Below are 23,552 nucleotides of genomic sequence, written 5' to 3'. Positions count from 1 at the left end.
GCTGGGTTTTCATTAAAGCTTAATTTTTCAAGGAGTTGTACTCCTAGCTGAGAGTTTTCGGTTTACTTACTGGGGAAAAAATCATATTATGCTAAACCCAGTTTTTATGATATTTAATTAAAATTATCCTTGTTACATGATTCAGTCATGTTTGAAGCATTTTATAAAGGGGGAAGTTGTCTTCTGAAACTCCATTTTCAATTTCAAATTTTATGTAGTGAAAAAGGCAATTCCAGTTCAGTTTTTCCGTGTGTAGTCCTTTTATTCCTCTTATGCAGGGTATAAAACTGTAAGACTCAAAAGATTTACTGGAGTATATTATTCTGACTGTTTAACACCTTTTTCAGGGGGCTTAGGTGGATGAGAGGAGGAGATAGGACCCGTATTTAGAAAAGACAGGCAAGATGGGATGATAGAGCACCTCTTTCTTTTGGGAGAGGCCTTGGTGAGCTAATCATCTAAGTCATATTAAGGGAGTCCTAATGTTCTCCTTTCATAGGGACCAACTTCACAAGCATTTTTAAGTAAAAATGTCAATTACAAAACATTTCTGGTGAAGCAAGTACTCAAAAATACCTTATACTGTTTAACCAGGTAGTCGCTGTGTATAATGTCTAGAACAGTAGGTATTCAATAAACTTGTGTCTTCTTGTTTTTTTATTTTGGAGATAGGGTCTTGCTCTGTCACCCAAGCTGGAGTGCAGTGGTGTGATCATGGCTCACTGTAGCGTTGACCTCAGCTCAAGGAGTCCTCCCACCTCAGCCTCCCGAGTAGCTCGGACTACAGGCATGCACCATCCTACCCAGCTAATTTTTTTTTTTCTTTTTTGTAGAGTCAGAATTCTCACTGTTGCCCAGGCTGGTCTTGAATTCCTGGCCTCAAGCAGTCCTCCCGCTTCAGCCTCCCAAAGTGCTGGGATTACAGGCATGAGCCACTGTGCTTGGCCTCAATAAATAATTGAATCAAAAAATATTCTTGGTATTAATACATGATTTAAAAAACAATTCAGATTGGTCTTTCCACATGAATTTTTACCATATCCTCAGGGGAAACACTTGCAGTAATAAAAGTAAGCCAGCTTACAATCACTCACTAGCAGTTTTATTGCTTAAGTATTCCAATTACATTATTTTTTCCTGCAGTTACTTGAAATGTCTTTAAATGTTTATAAGCAGTCAGTAAATACTTTACCAACTTTTAAGTACTTGGGTGACTTAGAATATAAGCCAAATATATCTATATACATATAAAATTAAGGAGAGAAATAGAAAAATACTTGGCAATCCTGTTCTCTTATTCAGTGTGATATTTGTAGTCATAAGTTGTTATGAAAACACACTACAAAAGCAGTTTGATACAGGACTCCTTTCTATACCCAGATTTTATAGTCTGCAGTAATAGCTAGCTATTGTTGATTGATTGTAAGAAAATATCCACTTGGGTCAAAATATGTATACCTGAACCATGTTAAAGAGCTGTGTTCCATTTAAGTTTCTCTTTTCATTTTGCTTATATAATCAATACGGAATGGTTAGAGAAGGAATGTTGCTTTTGGTCTAAGTGTCAGATTCTTTTATTGAGCTATGGAATGTGCATATCTGTACATTTAGTAGGCATGGTTAGAACTCAAGGTTTTAATCCACATTATCTCCTCTTTCCTGAGTTTCTAAGGGCCATAATTATGAAGCCTCAGCAGTGTTTTTAACAAAGTACACTGTAAATTGTAACCAAAAGGCAGTGGCTTTAAAGGAGTGCTTATTTGCCTAAATGGCTGTTGACATATTTAATATAATAGTTTTGTATCTGATTCTAGTATGCTAAAGCATTTCAGTATTATGAGAATACAATTTATACACTGGATCCCCTTGTACTTTTTCTTTCAGTTGTCAAAGTGTTACCATTATTGCTGGGATTCTAAGAAATCTCTACAAATGCCTCTGATGACATCAGAAACAATCGGTTCTAATCCTGTGAACTCTCTTGTGAAGAAAGCATGAGACTCCTTCGGTTTAGAAGCCATATCTTTCAGGTCATCCAGAGGTGCCCAAGCCACACCAACAGAGAAGATAGTGATTCCTACAATGGAAACATTTTAAAGTGAATTAAAAACCAGGTCTAGCTAATATATGGAATTATGTCTATATGTTTTCCATACACTGTTACATAGTTGCAGCAAAAACTGCCTACTAATTTCTGGACAATTAAATCCCCCGAACAAATTACGTTTTCACAGTCATTGTGACAAGAGTGGCAAAAGAGTGGTCCAAACCAGAAACTCTGCTATATCTGTAACTCACCACATGAACAGGTAAGTCATGATCACTGATAAGAAATATTTGATAAAGTTCAACATCCATTAATGACAGAACACATCTAATAAACTAGGAATAGAAGAAAACTTGTAACCTGATCCACAGTATATTTTTAAAAATCCTACAGTAAATGCAGATGGTGAAAATTTTCCATACAAGGTTGGCCTGCATCAAACAGTATACTGGAGTCAGTCACAGTCCATTAAAGCAAGGAAGAAAGGCACCAGAGATGGGATAAGTAAAAGGTAAAAGTGTTCAAAGGTTGTTTGAGGAATGGTGACTAGTCCTCTGATAATGACAAACCCTCTTCCACTTCAATCTTTAATACTGGCAAACTAAAATCAGAAAATGTCAGCCTATAATCCCAAAGCAAAACTAGTGATTAAAAAGTACTGCCCAAGAGGGGTCTGTATGAAACTGGAGTAATTTCTTCCAGTTCCATTGAGGTATTCTATTTCCATTCACTTGAGTTACTAGAAGGCTTTTAGTACAACTGTACATTTAGATAGGGTGATAATACATTGGATTCACCCCAATCCCAATTGTAGAAGTTTTCATTTAATCTTTTTTTTTTTTTTTTTTGAGACAGAGTCTGGCTCTCTTGCCCGTGCTGGAGTGCAGTGGTACAATCAAGGCTCACTGCAGCCTCAACTTCCTGGGCTCAAATGATCCTCCTCAGCAACCCCATCCTCGAGTAGCTGGGACTGCAGGTGTATGCCACCAAGCCCAGCTAATTTTTTAATTTTTTTTTAGAGATGGGGGTCTCACCATGTTGTTCAGGCTGGTCTTATCTCAAACTCCAGGGCTCAAGCGATCCATCTGCCTTGGCCTCCCAAAGTGCTGGGATTACAGGCGTGAGCCACCACACTGGGCCTCATTTAGCAGATTCTTAGTGTAGAGTACCATCTATCTAATGCTGGGTGCAATTTTCTATAGCTTTTGGAGTTTCTGTAATAGATTTCCTCTACGGATCTAAAGCTTCATCCCCCTTCTAGTGGTACACAGTGCTCAGAGTGGTAAACACCTAAGATACACAGCAGGTTTACATGATGTAAAAGCTACTTGGAACAATTTCCAATTGTTCCAGTCTCCTTTTCCTGACTCCTACTCCCTGGCAAAAAAAAAAAAAGTCAAAATATTTTTTTCCTTCCCCTCAGTTTTCCTCACTTCTTTTCAGTTCTACATTCTAGTTCAGATTTTTTAGCTCAAGCCCAGCATATAATTACAGTTTAAAAAAATAAAACAATCACACCACTGTACTCCAGGCTGGGCGACAGAGCAAGACCCTGAAAATAAAAACAGTTGTGATCTAGCCCTAAAATCCTACCCTATTTTCTGGCCTTTGCAACTTTAAATATCACTAAGGGATAATTTTCATGAATCAATTTTGGTGTAGTCCAGCCTTCTGAAGTTTAATGAACCTAATCACTTTATAGCCTGAATATAATCCTGTTATCTATAAGTTCAGTAAGCTAAGTATTAAGGAACATGAGAGTAAACAGGTCTTCACAGATTAGTTGCTGATGTATAAAAAATACTTTTTATGCCGGGCGCGGTGGCTCACGCCTGTAATCCCAGCACTTTGGGAGGCCGAGGCGGGCAGATCATGAGGTCAGGGGATCGAGACCATCTTGGCTAACACGGTGAAACCCCGTCCCTACTAAAAATACAAAAAAATTAGCCGGGCGTGGTGGTGTGCGCCTGTAGTCCCAGCTACTCGGAGGCTGAGGCAGGAGAATGGCGTGAACCCGGGAGGCGGAGCTTGCAGTGAGCCAAGATCACACCACTGCACTCCAGCCTGGGCGACAAAGCGAGACTTCATCTCAAAAAAAAAAAAAACTTTTTATAAGCTAGATGTGGAACTTAAGTTGCATATCTTCTCTGTCTTAAGAATAATCCTTCATCAGTATCTGTAAAAATAGGTAAGTACATTGGCAGAGGTACTAATGTGTAGAAAGGAAAAAGGTTATGTCATTAGGAATTAAGTAGGGAAAAGGAGGTACAGAAGAGTATAAAAACAGCAAGTCCATTGATTCTTCCCTCCTGTCACTCAGTTATATCCTCAGAAAGGGAATCTTAGCTTTTTGTTGGTCTATTTGATCTCCAACACATTATGTTAATGTCCTCAGGAACGAGGCCTGTGCCAAAAGTAATATTAAGGCTGGGGTGAGGAAGAAAGAAAAAGAAACACTTCTTACACCCTTTTATAACACCAGAGTGTGTTTTTATTATCTTAAGGGGGAGAAAAAGGAAGGTTTTTTTTCTTTTTGAGACAGAGTCTCCCTCTGTCACCCAGGCTGGAGTGCCATGGCACGATTTCAGCTCACTGCAACCTCAGCCTTCTGGGTTCAAGTGACTCTCGTGCCTCAGCCTCCTGAGTAGCTGGGATTACAGGTGTATGTTACCACACCCGGCTAATTTTTGTATTTTTAGTAGAGATTGGTTTTTTACCATGTTGGCCCAGCTGGTCTTGAACTCCTGACCTCAGGTGATCTGCCCACCTCAGCCTCCCAAAGTGCTGGAATTATAGGTGTGAGCCACTGCACGTGGCCAAGGGGGATAGGTAAAGACTATGGGAGACCTTATCTCAGGAAACTCATGCCAGACAAAACTTGACTAAAATAAAAGTTAGGGTTGGGTGCAGTGGCTTATGCCTGTAATCGCAGCACTTTGGGAGGCCGAGGTATGAGGAATGCTTGAGCCCAGGAGTTTGAGACCAGCCTGGGCAACAAAGTGAGACCCCCGTCTCTACAAAAAAAAAAATTTAAAAATTAGCCAGGCGCAGTGGCATATGCCTGTCATCCTAGCTACGTGGAAGGCTGACACAGGAGGATTGCTTGAGCCCAATAGTTGGAGGTTGTAGTGAGCTCTGATCATGCCACTGCACTCCAACCTGGTGACAGAGCAACAACCTGTTTCCTACACAGGAAAGTTAGGATAAATTACTGAATGGCAGATTCATGGTAGGTTATAAGCTGGCTATTTGGAGATATAGTCCAAGTTTGAGCTAAATGTGAGCACCTGTAACATTTCCTTAACGTGACATGGTTCTCATGACAATTCTCCCAACAATACAGTGGTTAGGAATGTGGACTCTGGAGCCAGAATGCCTGGGTTTGGATCTTGGCCTTGCCACTTACTAGATGTGTCATTTCCAGGAAGTTTGTTTCCTTATCTGTAGAATGAGATTAGTAGGGCTGCTTTGACAGTTACTATTGGGTAAAGCTGCAGGTGTTTGTTCAATGAAATGCTTAAATTTTTATTTACTCCTAAAATTCACTGAACCGTTTTTTTCTGTTCCCTTCTCCTATAAAGAACAAGGACCTTACCTGCATCATGTGCAGCAGCTGCAGGGCCTTGGACATCATCATAGGACTGCCCATCTGTGACAATTACTAGGAAGTTCTTGTTGGGGCTCTCCCTTATAGGGCCAAACACATTTCTAACAGTAAAGGAAATGGCATCACCAGTAGCTGTTCCACCACTCATATAGCGGATGTTTCTGATAACAGCTAGGACATCCTCTTTGGTGCTATAGTCAGTGAAACTGAACTCCGTGCGCTGATCATAAGTAAACTGTACAGCAGCTATCTTGGCACCAATGTCCGAGATTTCAAAAGTCTTGGCTATGTTGGAAACAAATTCAAGCATGAGGCGGAAATTGCTATCTCCAACACTGCTGGAGCCATCAATTAGAAAGGCAATGTTCACTGAGTTATAACAGGTCTTGCTGCACATCATTTGTTCATGAGTGCACAGCTTCTGTACCAGAGGCTTTACGTATTTTGTGGTGCCAAACCAGTTGGGCATGTGGTAAGAGAAGAAGCCATTATTCCGACAGACAGCCTAATGGGGGAGACACATAAAAGATATCCAAAAGGATCAAAAGTTGTTTCTTCTTAAAACCTGTGGAAAATCCTGAATGTTACAAGTTAATATAGATAACAGGCAGTCAGCACTGCACTTAGAGGTCCAAAATGGAATACCTATCACTGTAACAGAAGATGACCCTCACACCACTTTACCTTGTCAACAAATGTAACATCCTGAACCATCCCCAGTTCTTCAGGAATAGGCTTGGCCACAGAAACTATAAATACGTTGACACCAAATTCTCTGGCCACAATGCCTGCTTCCTCGATGTCATCAGAAGGCCAACCATCAATAAATACCACCACCACTTTGGGGATCCCTTTTCTTACTCCAGCATCTACTGTGAAGAATTTCTGAGCAGTATGCTTCAAGGCTTTTCCTAAATTTGAAAAAGAAGCAAACAAGTAGCATTTACCACTGCTCAAACCACATTTCTGTTTCCCTGTAGCATTTGATGCTGCAAAGTTTAAGAATTATATATAGAACTGGCAGTGGGGCGGGGCACACACACAAAAGAATTATATAGAACCCAGTTCTGTAACAGATGCATCAGCTGGGAAAGTTTAATTATCTACCAGGCCTATTTTTTTCTCTTCACAAACCATATTAGTTCCCCCTCCGCCTCCTAGAAGCCTCACATTTGCTTATCCCACATCAATTGCCAGTTAGAAACACAAAACTGATTCCCACTTCTGTGCATGTGCTCTCTGTGTAGCCCTTTGGTGACTGATTAGTGCCTCTAAGAAGTCTCTCTTCAGAGTCAACAGTAGTGCTACTCTCATTCTTTCTGCCATGTCTGCATTCATTAGATAAGTCTATTGATCTTCACTTCTTTTTAGCATTAAAAGAGATACTTCTCCAATGTTATATATCTAGTCAATCCAACATATGAGAATTCTAAATCACCATGCTTTATATTTTTAAAAATAAGAAACATCAACACACTTTAGTATACTTCCCTTATAAATTGAAAATGTATCTCAGATGATCAAATGCAGACCTAGCCAATATTTCAGTTCCAGGAGGATTTCACATCTGCTCATACAAAATAGCATAATACTGTTTTACATGTCTGATCACTGATAACCCTCTCCTATATTACTTCCCAGGTATTGAAGTCTACTTACCTGTATTGGAATTACCCCCTCTGAAACCTACTTCCTTTATGGCAAACAAAACATCTTTGGCTGATGTAAAGTTTTTCAAGTAAAATTCTATTTTGGGATGTTCACTAAGTGGAAGAAAGAAAATGTTACCCAGGGAGAATTAAAAAGGTAAAATAAGCAACAGTACATGCCTTAAAAAACAGTTTTAAAACCAGACAACACACAAGTTTCTTTCTTAATTCCACAGTACATAGTCAACTAAGGCATTGCATCCTTACTTGAATTATTGGGGATATTTCAGAGGTGTAACAAAGAATTGCCATATTGAGGATTTATTATATTATGGATAATAAGTCAAAAGCATAACACATGTATAACCTCATTTCATCATAGCTCTACAAGGCTGGAATTATCCCAATTATGTAAATGAAGAAACTGAGGCTCAGAGCATTTAGGGAGTTTGCCTGATGAAACACAGCTGCATTTTAAGTTCAGGTTGTCTGGCTCCAAAGTCCACGCCTAAACTATACGAAGAACTTGAAATCAGGTTTGGCTCAGAGCCTTGGGTTTAACAGAAGTCCGCAGAATTGGGCACTAGGTAGCTAAACTAAATTAGGAAGTGGCTGGGTGTGAAACTAGGGTCTGTTCCATCGTGGGACCCAGAGGCTCTAAGTAGTGTGGATCTATTAACCCAGGTCTCTCTGTTCAGGAGAAACAATTTCACTGATGTGATGGTCAACATTTTTTTAAAGGGAAAAAGGTGAAATGAATTATAAAGTTACAATATTGAGTTTTTCTTATGATGACAGTGACATTTGTGGACCTTAAAATTATGTGTATTATAAGAGTTTTGTGATCTCATTTCCTATATTTAATATTAAAGGAATTTCAGCTTTTATATAACTACTCTGTGTTCATCAGAGACTGTATTGAGTATAAACAACCAAAGCACAATCTGCTGTGTTTAGATTCCAGATGAGTCAGTATTTCATAGTGCAAAATTTTAAGATCTTAGCATTATCAGTAGCTATTTTATTCAAGATTTTTTCAGGGAGAAGTATAACACTGACTGCATTTCTGCACACATACATGATGGAATATTGGATCATAAAATCAGATTCCATGGGTTGAAAACCTTTTCACTTGTGGTCACTTTTCAACTATCCAGATTATGACTTAGGAAATTAGTCTCGTTTTTGTATCCTTAATGATATGTTCTGTCCTTTGACTTACATATAAACTTGACAGGGTTTATCTATTCTAATGGTCTTTCTGAAACAGAAAAACTACAAACCAGGAAGTTACAAGAAGCTAGTCTTTGTATGAGTCTACAAGGTAATGAAGCATTGATCTTCAAAAAGAATTGGGTCAAAATAGTCAGAAAAAAGTATCAGACAAAAAGTATTGCAGGGGAATTTGCCTCATGGGATGTTAAAATGTGCAAGAAAACTATGATAATTAAAGAAGTATAGAAAAACTATGTAAAGATTAGCATATGAATCAAAGAAATAGACTTGCTCAAACTCAGGTATAAATATGATACTATAAGTCAATGAAACAAGGAACCCATTTTTTTAAGGGTGAGAGACAAATGGTTAAATTATGTAAAAAGAGTTAAATTGGTTTCTCATGCCAAAAAAATCCTATCTAAACTAAGAGCAGAGCCACTTGTAAAAAATAACATAGATGAAATGCAAATTAATATTTGTAATAGCATTGTTTATACATCCTTATACACTGCTGATAGTTGTTTAAACTAGTTCACCTTTCTAGGAAGCAATTTTGCTATTTATTTATTTGTTTTTTTAGAGATGGGGTCTTGCTCTGTTGTCCAGGCTGGAGTGTAATGGTGCCATCATAGCTCTCTGCAGCCTTGAACTCCTGGGCTTGAGATCCTCACACCTCAGCCTCCTGAGCAGCTGGCACTACAAGCATGAGCCACTGTGCATGGCTCAATTTCACTATTTATATCAGAGGCTTTAAGTCAGAACTTCACTTGTAGAAATCTAATGTGATAAAATAATCAGAGATGGGCACAAAGATAATATAAGGATGTTCATCACAGTAGTGTGTAATTTAGTGAAAAAACAAAAGAATGGCTAAATAATTATGCAGAGGAATATTATGAAATATTTTTGATGAATATTTATGATATGAGAAAATGCTCAAAATACTAAAGGATGAAAAAAACAGGATGCAAGGCATTTTTTATAGTCTGAGCTTTTAAAAACTAATACAGTCAAATATTTCCTTAAAATACTGAAGGAGCCAGGCGTGGTGGCTCACACCTGTAATCCTAGTACTTTGGGAGGCCGAAGCAGGTGGATCACCTGAGGTTAGGAGTTCAAGACCAGCCTAGCCAACATGGTGAAACCTTGTCTCCACTAAAAATACAAAAATTAGCCAGGCATGGTAGTGCACACCTGTAATCCCAGCTACTCAGGAGGCTGAGGCAGGAGAATCGCTTGAACCTGGGAGGTGGAGGTTGTAGTGAGCAGAGATCGCACCAATGCATTCCAGCCTCGTTGACAGAGCAAAACTCCATCTCAATTAAAAAAAAAAAAAAAAGTAATGAAGGGAAATAAAACATTTTATAGTAATTATCTCTACAGCATATGATTTAGGGAATTTCTTTTTTTGTGCTTTATGTATTTTCAAGCTTTCTACCATAAGCATATTCTATATTCTAAAAGCTAAATATATATTTGTTTGTTTGTTTGTTTGTTTGAAACAGAGTCTTGCTCTGTCACCCAGGCTGGAGTGCAGTGGCGTGATCTCGGCTCACTGCAAGCCCCACTTCCCAGGTTCATGCCATTCTCCTGCCTCAGCCTCCCGAGTAGCTGGGACTACAGGCGCCCGCCAGTACTCCTGGCTAATTTTTTTTGTATTTTTAGTAAAGAAGGGGTTTCACCATGTTAGCCAGGATGGTCTCGATCTCCTGACCTCATGATCTGCCTGCCTCGGCTTCCCAAAGTGCTGGGATTACAGGCGTGAGCCACTGTGCCTGGCCAGCAATTAATAAAATTTTTAAATGAATAAAATAGAAAGGTCATGCTTCAGATCACCAACCAAGAGAATATGGAAAGAGCTAAAAAGCATAACAGAATAGGGAGGTGGAATAGACATATCACTGCTTCTTCCTTCAGAAAAGAGAAATTAGGAATTGAGCAGAGTAGATAAGCAGAGGTGACTTGTGTAAGCAACAGGACTCTCCAATCTACCTTCTTGTTCTTATATAGATAGCACACAGTTTTCTAAATTCTTTTATTCCAAAAAGAAGGCACTCAGAACTACTCAGTCTGCCCAAGCAGTCTTAGATCCTGACTTACAGTTTAGGAATACAGTGTTTCCATAACTCAAAATGTTTATACTGAACTGACATGTACCCACTAAAAGGATTGATCATTTGTCATCATTCAAGACATCATTGAAATCGCCTCTCATTTTATTTATTTATTTATTTATTTATTTATTTAATTTATTTATTTTTGAGACATACTCTCTCTGTTGCCCAGGTTGGAGTGCAGTGGTGCAATCTTAGCTCACTGCAACCTCTGCCTCCCGAGTTCAAGTGATTCTCCTGCCTCAGCCTCCGAAGTAGCTAGGATTACAGGTGCATGCCACCACGTCTGGGTAATTTTTGTATTTTTAGTAGAGACTGGGTTTCACATGTTGGCCAGGCTGGTTTCAAACTCCTGACCTCAGGTGATCCACACACCCACCTTGGCCTCCAAAGTGCTGAGATTACAGGCATGAGCCACTGCGCCCAGCCTCATTTGATTTTGAATGTATCCAACACAAAGAAGTGATCAATGTTTGAGGTGATGGATATGCTAATTGCTCTGATTTGATCACTATATATTGTATGTATGAAACTATTACTATGTACCCCATAAGTATATATAATTATTATGTGTCAATTACAAAATAAATACATAATTTTTTTTAAATCTCCCATTTTAACAAGGTGGTACCTGGCTTGAACAAGGCCCACATGTGGTCCTTCTGTTCCAATTCCCAACATTAGAGCCACTTTTCCAACAAAATTCTTCTGTAAATTAAATCGGCGCTGCCCAATATTAAAGCTTCCATCAATCAGAAATGCAATGTCTGCTTTACAATCTGCGAACAACCAAACCAGTCCCCTCGTTAGCAGTCTCAGGAGGAGGGAGGGAAAATGCTGCCTTCCCAAATGGAGATCTTGATTCTTACCTTTATTGCCAGTTTTCTTCTCAGGTGTTTTCTTTAGTCGTTTACCTGAAATAAAAGATGCACTTGGCATTAACAAAAGGAAGACAGTTACATAGCAAGAAACCCACATGGGGAGAAGCTCGTAACAACGGAGTGCCATTCTCGAAAGGACTTTTTCAAAAAAATTAATTTCCTCAGGATTTTCTGGACTAGGGAAAGCAATGACTCAACAAATAAACAAATCAGTATGTAGGCCTACATATTTGATATGCCTCTAATCCAGGACTTTGATACCCCAAACTCACAGGTGAGGCAGGAACTCAACATTAGATCCTAATGTTCTTAATATCTTTGACTTTCAAACTGCCATAGTCATACAGAAGGGGTTCCCTGGCTATTTCTTTTTTTTTTTAATTGAGATGGAGTCTTGCTCATCGCCCAGGCGGGAGTGCAGTGGCGCAATCTCGGCTCACTGCAAGCTTCGCCTCCCGGGTTCACACCATTCCCCTGTCTCAGCCTCCCGAGTAGCTGGGACTACAGGCGCCCGCCACCTCTCCCGGCTAATTTTTTGTATTTTTAGCAGAGATGGGGTTTCACCGTGTTAGCCAGGTTGGTCTCGATCTCCTGACCTCGTGATCCGCCCACCTCAGCCTCCCAAAGTGCTGGGATTACAGGCGTGAGCCACCATGCCCGGCCCTATTTCTTATAATAGACACACATTCCTTATTCATATGACAGTGCAGTAATTAAAGGAATGTAATGAAGCAAACGGAACTGGAAGTTCATGGTATTTGACCAGTTCTTAGGCGTGGTTTATCAAATCTGGGAGAAAATAGGACTTTAAGAGAATTATTAGGCTGGGTGCAGTGGCTCATGCCTGTAATCCCTGAACTTTGGGAGGCTGAAGTGGGCGGACTGCATGAGGTCAGGAGTTCAAACCAGCCTGGGCATCATAGCTAGTCCTCTGTCTCTACAAAAAAGTAAAAAAATTAGCTGGGTGTGGTGGCATGTGCCTGTAGTACCACCTACTCAGGAGGCCAAGGTGAGAAGGTTGCTTGAGTCTAGGAGTTTAAGGCTGCAGTGAGCTATGATTGCACCACTGCACTGCAGCCTGAGCAATAGAGGGAGACCCTATCTTTAAAATATACACATAAAATTGAATGTTTCTATATGTAATATACCAGTAAACTTAAGACATTTGCTTTGTTTCTCTTTAATACCAAATTTCTTTAAGCAAAGCTTCTACCAACAACACATTTATTCATAACTTCCAAATGCTGTGCTGGCAACTAGGAGATCGGTTTCATAGTTCATACCTGTTGGTGGATGTGCTGTGGACACAGCTTGTCCTGTGGCCTCCTGTGTACTACTTTTGCCTTCTGTTAAAATAAAAATAAGCTTATTTTTTTCCTTTTCCTTCTTCACCAAAGTATTATGAATCTAATTTAGGGCTCTCTACGATGACAAATGTAATAGGGTAATGGTGATTGTGGTTACAAACATCCTACTGCATGCTAGTTTCAGAGAACCAAAATGCTTATCCATTATATCTTCAAAGGATCATCAAAAATGAATTCAGTAGTTTTTCAGTTCCTTGGTAAGTGTCCGGGCATTCTGACAGCAGATAATTCAAGTTTCTATTGCCATCATCTGCCAGTAAGATTGTCTTCTATTCACCCGTATTTGGCTTCAGTGGGTACTTGACCCCTCAGTCTAACCTACAGTTTACCTCTATAGGTCAACTTCAGTCTTGATCACAGGTTTTTCCATCAAGGTTAAAGAGGCTGAGCTAAAAACAGAAAACTTTTGGGGGATGGGAGAATATTACAGAATGAGAACAGTAATTATACCTACTAGTTACTGTGAAGGAAGCAGACCATCTAGAAAGCACTTGAGACTGGATGCCATTGGCATCTACTGAGGAATAGTTTTCTCGGCCAGGTAGGCTGTAGACTCGTACAGGTCCCCCTGAGTTGCTGATTACTCCCCTGCAACACAAGAATAGCAGCTGAGACGCTATCCACACTTTTTTCAGGGCATCCCACTGACTTATAGTGCCATGTTGTATCTATTGCTTTGATTAATCAAGAAAATAGCTCATCAGGGAAGTCATCTAAAGATTCTGCTTATTTTGTTTATTTATTTATTTATTTATTTATTTATTTATTTATTTATTTATTTGATGGAGTCTCGCTCTGTAGCCCAGGCTGGAGTGCAGTGGCGTGATCTCAGTTCACTGCAACCTCCACCTCCCGGGCTGCGATTCTCCTGCCTCAGCCTCCCAAGTAGCTGGGCTTTACAGGCGTGCATCACCACGCCTGGCTAATTTTTGTATTTTTAGTCGAGACAGGGTTTCACTATGTCATCTAGGTCTTGAACTCCTGACCTCAAGTGATCTGCCCGCCTCAGCCTCCCAAAGTGGTGGGATTACAGGCATGAGCCACCACTCCCAGCTGCTGCTAGCCTTTTAAAAACTTGCTTATAGAAGAACAAAATTTGCCTGGAAAAAATCGTTTTGTGCTGTCGAACTTCCTAAGTGTTGATAAGAACACATTTGTAATATTCCGTTACCTACAACTTAGAAATTCAGAGCACCAAACAATTTTCCTAAGATACTCTCTTTAACTACATGCCCTTGGACTGAATGTTTTTAGGAGTATTATACTGGCTATTCTACTACAGGATAGCTTGGCACTTGCTAACAATAGTCACCTGGGGCAAGATACTTGACAACTCTCTGAGTTCAGTTTCTTCATCTGTAACTGGAGTAAAATTCTACCTACCTTGTCGAGTTGTGGTGGAAGTTAAAACAATAGCTGGCACATAGTAATAACTCAGTAACATATCACATGATTAGGAATGTTTTGGAATCACAGCAATCTAGCCATCAAGAAGTAATGCAATTTGCCTTTTCTGAGAAAGCTTTCCATGTGTATTTCGTGTTTCAAGTATATCCAGGAGGACCTTGAAAATATATCCATTTTCTGTGGCCACAATGGCACCAAAAGAAAGAATGCAGGGAAGAAAGGGATCCAGATGGCTAAAGCAGGAAAGGAAATAATCATGTTTGCATTTCTCTCCCACCCTGGTGTGTTTGGGCTTACCTGTGGACAGCAGCCCCACATATGCTCGATACAGAAGCATATACTATGTTCCCATACACAGAGAATTCCTCAAGAGGGCAGCCCCCTGGGCAGAGGACATCTGCTTTCTCTTTCCTGATGTCCAAGCCTCTGGTAAAACATGTGATAGCAATGGGAGCTGAAGAGAAAGGAGATAATATTGTAAACATTCTTAGGTCTTCTTGGGGCATAGTGGTGGGGAGACTACCGTGTGAGATTTAAGTTTTACTTCCCTAATGTCTACTCTTCTAGTTATGAATATTGACTTATATACCATTCCATACCATTCCGGATTTTGGCAAACCACAAGGTTGTTTTCCAATTTAATATAGTCCCCAGCCACTGTAAAAGTCTAATGTGAAAGTTCTGGGTTTTTATTTTGTTTTTGTTTTTGAAATGGGGACTTGCCAAGTTGCCCAAGCTAGGCTCAAATTCCCGAGCTCAAGTGATCCATCTTTGCCTCCTTAGTAGCTGGGATTACAGGTGTGCCACTGTGCCTGGCTTCTCAGTTCTTAATCAGTTTGGAAATACATAATTGGAACTATATCTGAAGTAGAAAATAAAGGTCATTTAATACTTATTAATTATAGAAATACAAAAAATCTTGGCTGGGCTTGGTGACTCATGCCTATAATCCCAGCACTTTAGCAGGCCAAGACAAGAGGATCTGCTTGAGTCCAGGAGCTCAAGACCAACCTGGACAACATAGCGAGACCTCATCTCTTCTTAAAAAAAAAAAAATTTTTTTTAAATGGCCACACGTGGTGGTGCATGCCTGTACTCTCAGCTACTGAGAGGCTGAGGTGGGAGGATTGCTTGAGCCCAGGAGTTCGAGCTTACAGTGAGCTATGATTGCATCACTGCACTCCATCCTGGGTGACAGAATAAGATCTTGTCTCGAGAAGGAAAAAAAATTTTTTAAAATCTCAACTGTGATGACACTGTGTACATAGTTGCTTGAGGTAAAAATAGTAAATCTGGATCGAACCTTTGTGGAACATTTTCATAGACGTGTACAATTCAAACCCATCCTTTCCTGCATAGGACCATTTATCTTAGCCTACAAATGCAGATCCTTAAAATCACACATTAAGGAAACCAACAAAAAGATGTTTGGATTCACAGAAAGTTATTTAACTCGATTGTTCATTTTATAGATGAGAAAATTAAAGCCGTGGGGTTAATTTGCCCAAACAACATTCTACAACTCCCGAAGGACAGAAAACAGAAAAGTGAATCCCTTCAGAATAGAGCATTTTTATCTTAATTGAACCTGATTATTTCTGTTCCAGATCTGTCCAAAGAGATTTATCAAGGAGTGAATGCATTTTTAGAAAGCACTGTTAATATTCCCAGTTTTACACTGTCAACCTAACAAAGAATCAAAGTTTTTACTATAAATGATGCTAGGAAGAGACAAGCTCTTGGCATCGAGTAACAACATAATACAACACGTTAATTTGTGAATTTACTGTCGATACCAAATTGAGATTAATGTTATTAAATGCTATTTTTCAAACATGGGGAATTGTAGTTATCCAAACCTTTCTAAAACATGTATTCATTTCAAAAACCTTTTTTCCAAGGCAGAGGAATACTCTCTGGTCATACTGTTCAACTGAGTACCTTGCCTGTGACAAACACCCTCCTCTGTGCCCTTTGTGGTGACAGGTACCCTGGACTTTACATTCCATGGAAGAGAAGGAAGGATGCAGGCGCAATGCCCATTTCTTAGCTCTAAAACAGTCTGGAGAGCTGAGAGGTTAAAATCCTTACCCTCAAACAGCCTCATACCTATCATCAAACAGCCTTAATCCTTCCTCCCGTTTTCCGCTGAGGAGGGGGCGGCATCATAATCCGGTGCCGAGACCGACCGCCTTTAGTTGCGAACACTGACTTTTGTTAAGTGGAGCGGGAAAAACACAGCCATGTGGGATACTTACCCTCATTCCTACTTTCAAGGAAAACAAACGGTAGCTCTTAGGAAAGCGTTGCCTTTTACACTGTAGAAAATACACCAAACCACACACCCATACCCGGACCTCCACACGTGGTACAAACTTTTTAGACTCTCACGTGTAGTATGAGACCGCAAGTGCTTCTGATTATAGGGGTTACACCTAGAAACATAGCTAGCGAGTCAAACAAGGTGGGACAGCAACGTTCGCCCCCCCCCCCCTACGGCAACCTCAAGTCGGGTCTGGGCGGCTTCTCCTCCACCCCAAATGCAGCGGAGCCCGGGACGGGTGCGCCCTTCGGTGAGGCTCAAGGAGTCCTCCTTCCTTGACCTCCTGCTGCCGGCGCTCGGCGGGCTCGGGGTCTGGAGCTGTAGGTGGGACTGGAGGAGGCGTTCTTCCTAATGCTCTAGGAGAACGTCCCCCCACCGGACCCCAGAGGCCCCCTACCATGGGAGAAACAGGTGAGCAAGAGCAGATGGGCTGCAGAGGTTAACGCGGGCGCGCCACGCGGCGGCTCCAACCTCCGCGCCTTCTATCTCGGGCTCTCTGGCCGAGGTCCAGGGGGCTGGATCTGAGTCCCGTTTGTACCCGCGGGGCTCAGCCCCTGCGACCGCCTGGACGCACCCCAGCTCCCCGACTCACCAGCTCCCTCGCTGCCCGCGGGCCCCGGCAGCAGCAGCAGACACACACCTGCGAAGAGAAAAGCGCGAGGGCTGGCTCCAGCCTCCACCCAGCGGAGCAAGGGGCCGGGGTCGTAAGGGGCGCGCACCCACCAAGGCTGAGAGCCGGGATCCAGGCTGCGGACATGGTGACTGAGAGGCTGCTTAGACCTGGGAGAGAGGGAGAATGCGGGCAAGGCCAGGGTGCGGGAGGCCCCGCGCGTCACCTCAGGACCCCGCACCCCTCGAACCCCCGGGCGCGGCGCAGAGGAGAGAAGACACCGACGACCCGCTGCTCCAGGGCAGTGCCCCTGTAGGTCTGGAGGAGGCGCCTCGGCGGCAAATCGAACCAAGCCCAGGATCGGTGTGCAACCCCGCACCGCGGGGAGGCGGGGGGGCCAATACGAAGACAGACAGACAGGCTAGGAGCGACAAAGAAACAGGGACAGAAGCTTCAGGGATCCCTCTCACCCGCGCCCGCCGCCCGGGGCTCCGCACCTGTGCGAGATCCACCCGGCTGCGCCCGAGTGCGGCAGCCACCGCTCCCGCGGCCGCTATAAAGGCTGGGCCGCGCGCATGAGCACTGTGCGGGGGGCGCGGGAGGGCGCGGGAGCCGATCCCCCGGGGCCGGGCGGCGACCTTCCAGCTCCGCCTTCGCCCCCTGCCGGCCCCGGGGTGAGGCCGGCGCTGAGGCGCCTCCTCCAACAGCGCGGGCTTGACCACCTGGACGCGGCGCGGGTCCCTAGAGGGGGCACGAAGGTCCCCGCGCCGGCGTCTCAACGAGTGCGGAAGGCCGGCGGCCCCGACGGCGGGAGCAGCGGCCTTGCCAGCCCGGCTCTGCGGGGACCAGGGCTGCTGAGGCAGCGGCGGCAGCTACCCACGCCCTCCCACCCCCTACTTCCCACCCACTACCCCCCGAGTCCCGGGGCTTCTGATAGCTGCCAAATCCGCGCGGCCTGAGAACTGAACTTCCCAACTTGGTGCTCTGGTGGAAACGGAGTTCCTACTTCTGAAGTAAAACCACCCTAGGTTTGATAAACGCATGCCGCGTTTTCGTTAGAAACCCTGTCAACTGACTGCTAGCTCGTTGGACCTTAGGGATTCGGCCTTGCGCCTTCGTTTGTGCTGGAGTCCTACTTTCCCCAGTGGTTCCATTTGCGCGCCTGCCTAAAGCCACGCGTGTGAGGTGGCCCAGACCCCGGCAGCCGGTACCTTTGCTTCTTTTTCACCTCAGGAAGAATTTACGCCTGATTGCCTTTCCAAATTCCCAGACTTGGTGTTTTGTGACTACACAGAATCTCAGATTTGATAATGTGTTCTTCTCCCCGCACCATCCTGCTAACGTTTTACAAATGGAAATGGAGACGGAGCAGAATTCTTGAGGAGTGTTAGTGACAGGCAACCTGCATGGCAGCCGAAGAACCAGACCCAGGCCTAGACGCTAACTTCCTGGTACAATATCAACTTTTTTCAAATAGCCTTATTTAGTTACAATTTACATGCCATAAAATCCATCCATTTTGAGTGTACAATTCAATGATGTTTAGTAAATTTGCAGAGCTGTACAACCATCACCGCAAGCCAATTTCAGAACAGCTTCATCCTCCCCCAAAAGGATCCCGCCTCGCCATTGTCAGTCAATCTCTTCTCCCACTCCTAGTCCTAGGCAAACACTAACCGATTTCCTGTCTCTATAGATTTGCCTTAGCGGTCGTTTCTTATAGATAGAATTATACTTTGTGGGGCTTCCTTCGCTGCACAGAATGTTTTTGAGGTTCATCCGTGAGGCATTGTAGAAGAGTACTTCCTTTCTTTTTATTGTTGAAAAGTATTCCCATGCCATTTTATACTGAGAAACAAATACACCACCATCACCTGGAAGTCAGCTAGTGTAGTAGTCTTAATTACAACTCTCTTTCTGATTGGAATGACTTAGTATTTCTATCAGGCAACTAAGGAGTGTTGATTTCATTCCCTTTACTACCTGAATGTCTTTTGGAGGGAAAGAGACCAAACAACATTTGAGGGCTGGGAGGTTTTTTGATGTTTATTTTCATGGCTGCTTTCAAGATTTACTCCCTTCCCTGGTAGAGAGAATTACTCTTTTCTTAGCAATCCAGTCATCTAGCCACTGCCCCTGATATTTTCCTTGGGAGAAATTTCAAGCCTCAGGACAATTAAAGCTGTCTTTTTCATTATTGTTTATTGAGTGTCCTCAATCAGGGTTGGATAACCTCCCCTAATTAGGCTGCACAAATTGTCATGATGCTATATAATTAGGAAGAGTCCGTACACTGGAAAAAAACCTACCACTTCACAGCTCAGCAGGCAGGTCCCAAATGGCCAAAGGGGTACATGCTATTCAGAGCCCCCACAAGGCACAGGCGCCCTCCTGTGATGTAATTTCACTGAGTGATTAGGCAGAGTCAAAACTATGCAGCTATTTCCATGACAGACCCTGAGTCTGTAACCATTAAAAATAAATGAAATACCTCACTGAGTTTTATGATTGTTTACCCAGATTCATCTTAATTATTTTGTTTTGAAACATTTAAGAGAAGTTACTCTGTCTTATTTTTTTTCTTTTTGGTAAGGCCAACCAAGGAGAGTGAAAGAGTGGGGTTTAGACTCTCATTCTTAACTAGTTTGTAGTTCATGCTCACCATAAGTATATTAACGACAAATATCTGAATTTAAGAGGTAATTGACTCTGTTTTGGAAATATCTGAAGAGAGACAAATCTAGGTATATTTGACTTAAAAAGACAAATTGTTAAAATGACAGAGTTTTGTATTCAATTGGGTGATATTGTAGGGTAATTATACTCCTAGGATGCCTGGTTAATCCTGCTTTATTATTTTTTAAAATATTTTATTTTATTTTATTTTATTTGAGATGGAGTTTCGCTCTTGTCTCCCAGGCTGGGGTGCAATGGCGCTATCTTGGCTCACTCCTACCTCTGTCTCCCAGGTTCAAGCGATTCTTGTTCCTCAGCATCCTGAGTAGCTGGGACTACAGGTGTGTGCCACCACACCCGGCTAATTTTGTATTTTTAGTAGAGATGGGTTTCACTATGTTGGCAAGGCTGGTCTCGAACTCCTGACCTCAGGTGATCCACCTGCCTTGGCCTCCCAAAGTGCTGGGACTACAGGCGTGAGGCCTGGCCTCATTATTTTTAAATTTATTTTAATCTTATTATATTTTTATTTATTTTTTTTTAGAGACTTATTCTCACTCTGTCATCCAGGCTGGAGTGTAGTGGCACAATCAACGCTCACTGCAGCCTCAAACTCCTGTGCTCAAGAGATCCTCCCACCTCACCCTCCTGAGTAGCAGGACTACAGGTGCACACCACTACGCCTGGCTCATTTTAAAATTTTTTGTAGAGAAATAGTCTCACTATTTGTCCAGGCTGGTCTCAAACTCCTCACCTCATGTGATCCTCCCACCTGGGTCTCCCCAAATGTGGGGATTATAGGCATGAGCCACTGTGCCTGATTTTATCCTGCTTTAATGGGAAGTATTTGATATTCAAAATTTAGACAAACTCCCTGTAGAGCAGTGGATTCCTGTCTGGGCTGCACATTGGAACTACCTGGAGAGCTTTAAAAATACTCATGCCTGGGTCCCACCCCAGAGATGTTCATATAATTGGTCTGGGCTGGGGCCAGGGCATTAGAATTTTTAAAAGCTCTCCAGGTGATTCTGATGTGCAGTCCAGGGTGCTCAGTGGTAGAGGTTAAGCTAATCCTTCTAATATTTCCTTCTTCTTTCATTATCTTTTCATGAAAATCCACCTTTAATATGCCTACTGTATTCCCCTGATAAAAATAATGGAAGCATTTTCTGTCCTGTGGTTATTTAAAAATCCCTAACAAAAAGATTGAAAACTCAATTTCAAAAGTAATTTTCCCTGGGCATGCCGCACGGTCACATTTCTGACTTTGTGCAGAATGGGCTGGCATTGTTAGGGAAATAAGCTGCCTCTAAAACTGATACCTGGGTGGCATCTGCAGGCTTCAGGATGCTGCTGATGGCCTAAAAGAGTTTCTCAAGGATGGCATAGTTACTGATGGGATTTGGCTTGTGCTTACATAGATAAAACTCTTAGTTTATATAGGCTCTGTCTCTGTCCTGTTGTTGCCTAGGTATAACTTTGCCTCTGAAGTTTTTATATGTTTGTTGTTGGTCTTTTTTTACTTCTTTTTTACCTTTTAAAGGAGTATCAGTCCTGTTTTATCCTCTATGCCATTTAAGCTCCCCTGTAAACTTTTACTTGGTCAATGTAATGCATAGCAACTTGGTTTTATTTCGATTATGGTGGCCTTAAAGCAGCTGTCCCCAACCTTTTTGGCACCAGGAACTGGTTCCATGGGTGACAATTTTTCCACGGGGTTGGTTGGTCGGGGGAGGATGGTTTTGAGATGAAACTGTTCCACCTCAGATTATCAGGCATTAGATTCTTAAAAAGAATGCGCAACCTAGATCCCTCGCATGTGCAGTTTACAACAGGGTTCGAGCTTCTGTGAGAATCTAATGCCACTGCTGATCTGACAGGAGGTGGTAATGCTCACTGGCCCATCCACTGCCCACCTCCTGCTGTGCTGCCCAGTTGCTAACAGGCCACAGACTGGTACCCACCTGTGGTCAGGGAGTTGGGAATCCCTGCCTTAAAGTGAGTTTGTTCACTTTTAGGAAGTGTACGTTTATCCTGCGGTATCCTTTAAGTTCCTATGATTGATTATAGAGCAGAAGCAGCTTGGGAACTCTTATCACCTATATTATTAAACCCACACTGATGTTTATTCTATATCTAGTTTTTCTAATTCTTTTCTGTTGTTCACATCTTATGCTAAGCAAGTATATTTGTCTAGCCTTTCCATTTTTGATGATGTCTAGCAGGAGAATAAATGTCTACAGCCTCAGAGGGGTGAAAATTAAAAAGTTAATTCAGAGATACCCCTGTGACTATGAGATCTCAGTTTCTTTTCCTATGAAGTGAAGGGGATTAGACCAGCGATTGGAAGAGACGTCCCTCTGGTCACATTCTGTGACTGGCAAGTGCTCCCTGGGTATATATAGGCTCTGGGGGGTGTGCTGTCTTCCAGGGTGTGGGAGGCATTAGGAAACACTGGCTGTGCCAGCTGGCTCCCAGCTGTCCCAGGACTTATCCTTTCTTACTCAAAGCCTCTTTTTATTCACCTCTCACTGCTAAACTATGGCCTGGCTCATGTTTGTCCCTTATTTAACAAGAAGTAATGAGGTCACATTGTCACTGGAGTGCCACTAGGACTTCCTTCCTAAGAGAGGAAGTTGTGATGGGAAACATAAATCAGTTCTGCAAGGCTTGGCATTTATCTTGTGTAAACTCATCAAAGGCAAGGATCTTTCTACCTTTTGTTCATTGCTGCACCCCTAGTCCCAAGAAAACTGTCTAGCACACTGTATGTACTCAAGAAATACTTGTGGGATGAATGAATCAATCGCATTCTGTCTTGACATTTAGTACCTTATATTGATTTTTTAAAGCTTATTTTAGAAGTTTTATGTTTACAGAAAAATTAGTAAGATAGTAACAGTTTCCACACCTAATTTCCCCTGTTATTAACATCTTCTACTAGTATTGTACAGTTGTCACAATTAACAAACCAATACTGATACATTATTAAGTGAAGTCTATATTTTATTCAGATTTCCTTTTTTTTTTTTTTTTTTTTTTTTTTTGAGATGGAGTCTTACTCTGTCACCCAGGCTGGAGTGCAGTGGTGTGATCTCGGCTCAATGCAACCTCCACCTCTCAGGTTCAAGCGATTCTCCTGCCTCAGCCTGCTGAGTAGCTGGGATTACAGGCATGTGCCACCACACCCGACTAATTTTTTTGTTGTTGTTGTATTTTAGTAGAGACAGGGTTTTACCATGTTGGCCAGACTGGTCTCACACTCCTGACCTCAGGTGATCCGCCTACCTCGGCTCCTAAAATGCTGGAATTATAGGTGTGAGGCACTGTGCCTGCCCAGATTTCCTTATTTTTCACCTAATATCTTTTCTGTTTTAGAATCTCATCCAGATACCATATTATATTTAGTCATCATGTCTCATTAGGCTCCTCTTAGCTGTGACACTTTCTCAGATTTTCCTTATGTTTGATGACCTTCACAGTTTTGAGGAGTACTGGTCTGCTGTTTTGTAGAATGTTCTTCAATTGGGATTTGCCTGATGTTTTTCTCATTATTAGAACAGGGTTATTGTTTTTAGGAGAAAGACCACAGAGGTAAAATGACATTCTTATCACACCATGTCAAGGGTATATACTATTGACATGACTTATTA

At 42.1% G+C, this 23,552-nt stretch overlaps 1 protein-coding gene across 2 annotated transcripts; it reads right to left on the bottom strand.

The window, feature by feature from the left end:
* Positions 1-1,080: 1,080 nt before the first annotated feature.
* On the bottom strand, positions 1,081-17,816 carry COCH (cochlin). 2 transcript variants are annotated; one of them, XM_073010886.1, is made up of 12 exons: positions 17,721-17,816; positions 17,337-17,393; positions 17,206-17,253; positions 14,588-14,744; positions 13,338-13,471; positions 12,800-12,862; positions 11,505-11,549; positions 11,267-11,414; positions 7,314-7,417; positions 6,339-6,565; positions 5,643-6,159; positions 1,081-2,077 (listed from the first exon to the last, which is right to left on the bottom strand). In XM_073010886.1, the coding sequence occupies exons 2-12, from the start codon at positions 17,368-17,370 to the stop codon at positions 1,902-1,904; spliced, it is 1,653 nt and encodes a 550-aa protein (XP_072866987.1). In that variant the 5' UTR covers positions 17,371-17,393; positions 17,721-17,816; the 3' UTR covers positions 1,081-1,901. The 2 variants fall into 2 exon arrangements, with proteins under 2 accessions (XP_072866987.1, XP_072866988.1); XM_073010887.1 differs by having other exon boundaries at positions 17,694-17,812.
* Positions 17,817-23,552: the final 5,736 nt, after the last annotated feature.

The sequence above is a fragment of the Chlorocebus sabaeus genome, chromosome 24, assembly GCF_047675955.1.
Source record: "Chlorocebus sabaeus isolate Y175 chromosome 24, mChlSab1.0.hap1, whole genome shotgun sequence".
In the NCBI taxonomy this organism is placed as follows: Eukaryota; Metazoa; Chordata; class Mammalia; order Primates; family Cercopithecidae; genus Chlorocebus; species Chlorocebus sabaeus.
Note: the sequence above shows the minus strand (reverse complement) of the source record. Positions and strands in the feature narration are given on the sequence as shown.

Coding starts and splice junctions, on each gene's coding strand:
- COCH (XM_073010886.1), bottom strand. CDS start 17,370: ATGTCCGCAGCCTGGATCCCGGCTCTCAGCCTTG. Junction 13,472..14,587: donor TGTGGGGCTGCTGTCCACAG/GTAAGCCCAAAC, acceptor CTTGTGTTGCAG/GGGAGTAATCAGCAACTCAG. Junction 6,160..6,338: donor ATGTTACATTTGTTGACAAG/GTAAAGTGGTGT, acceptor CTCCCCCATTAG/GCTGTCTGTCGGAATAATGG.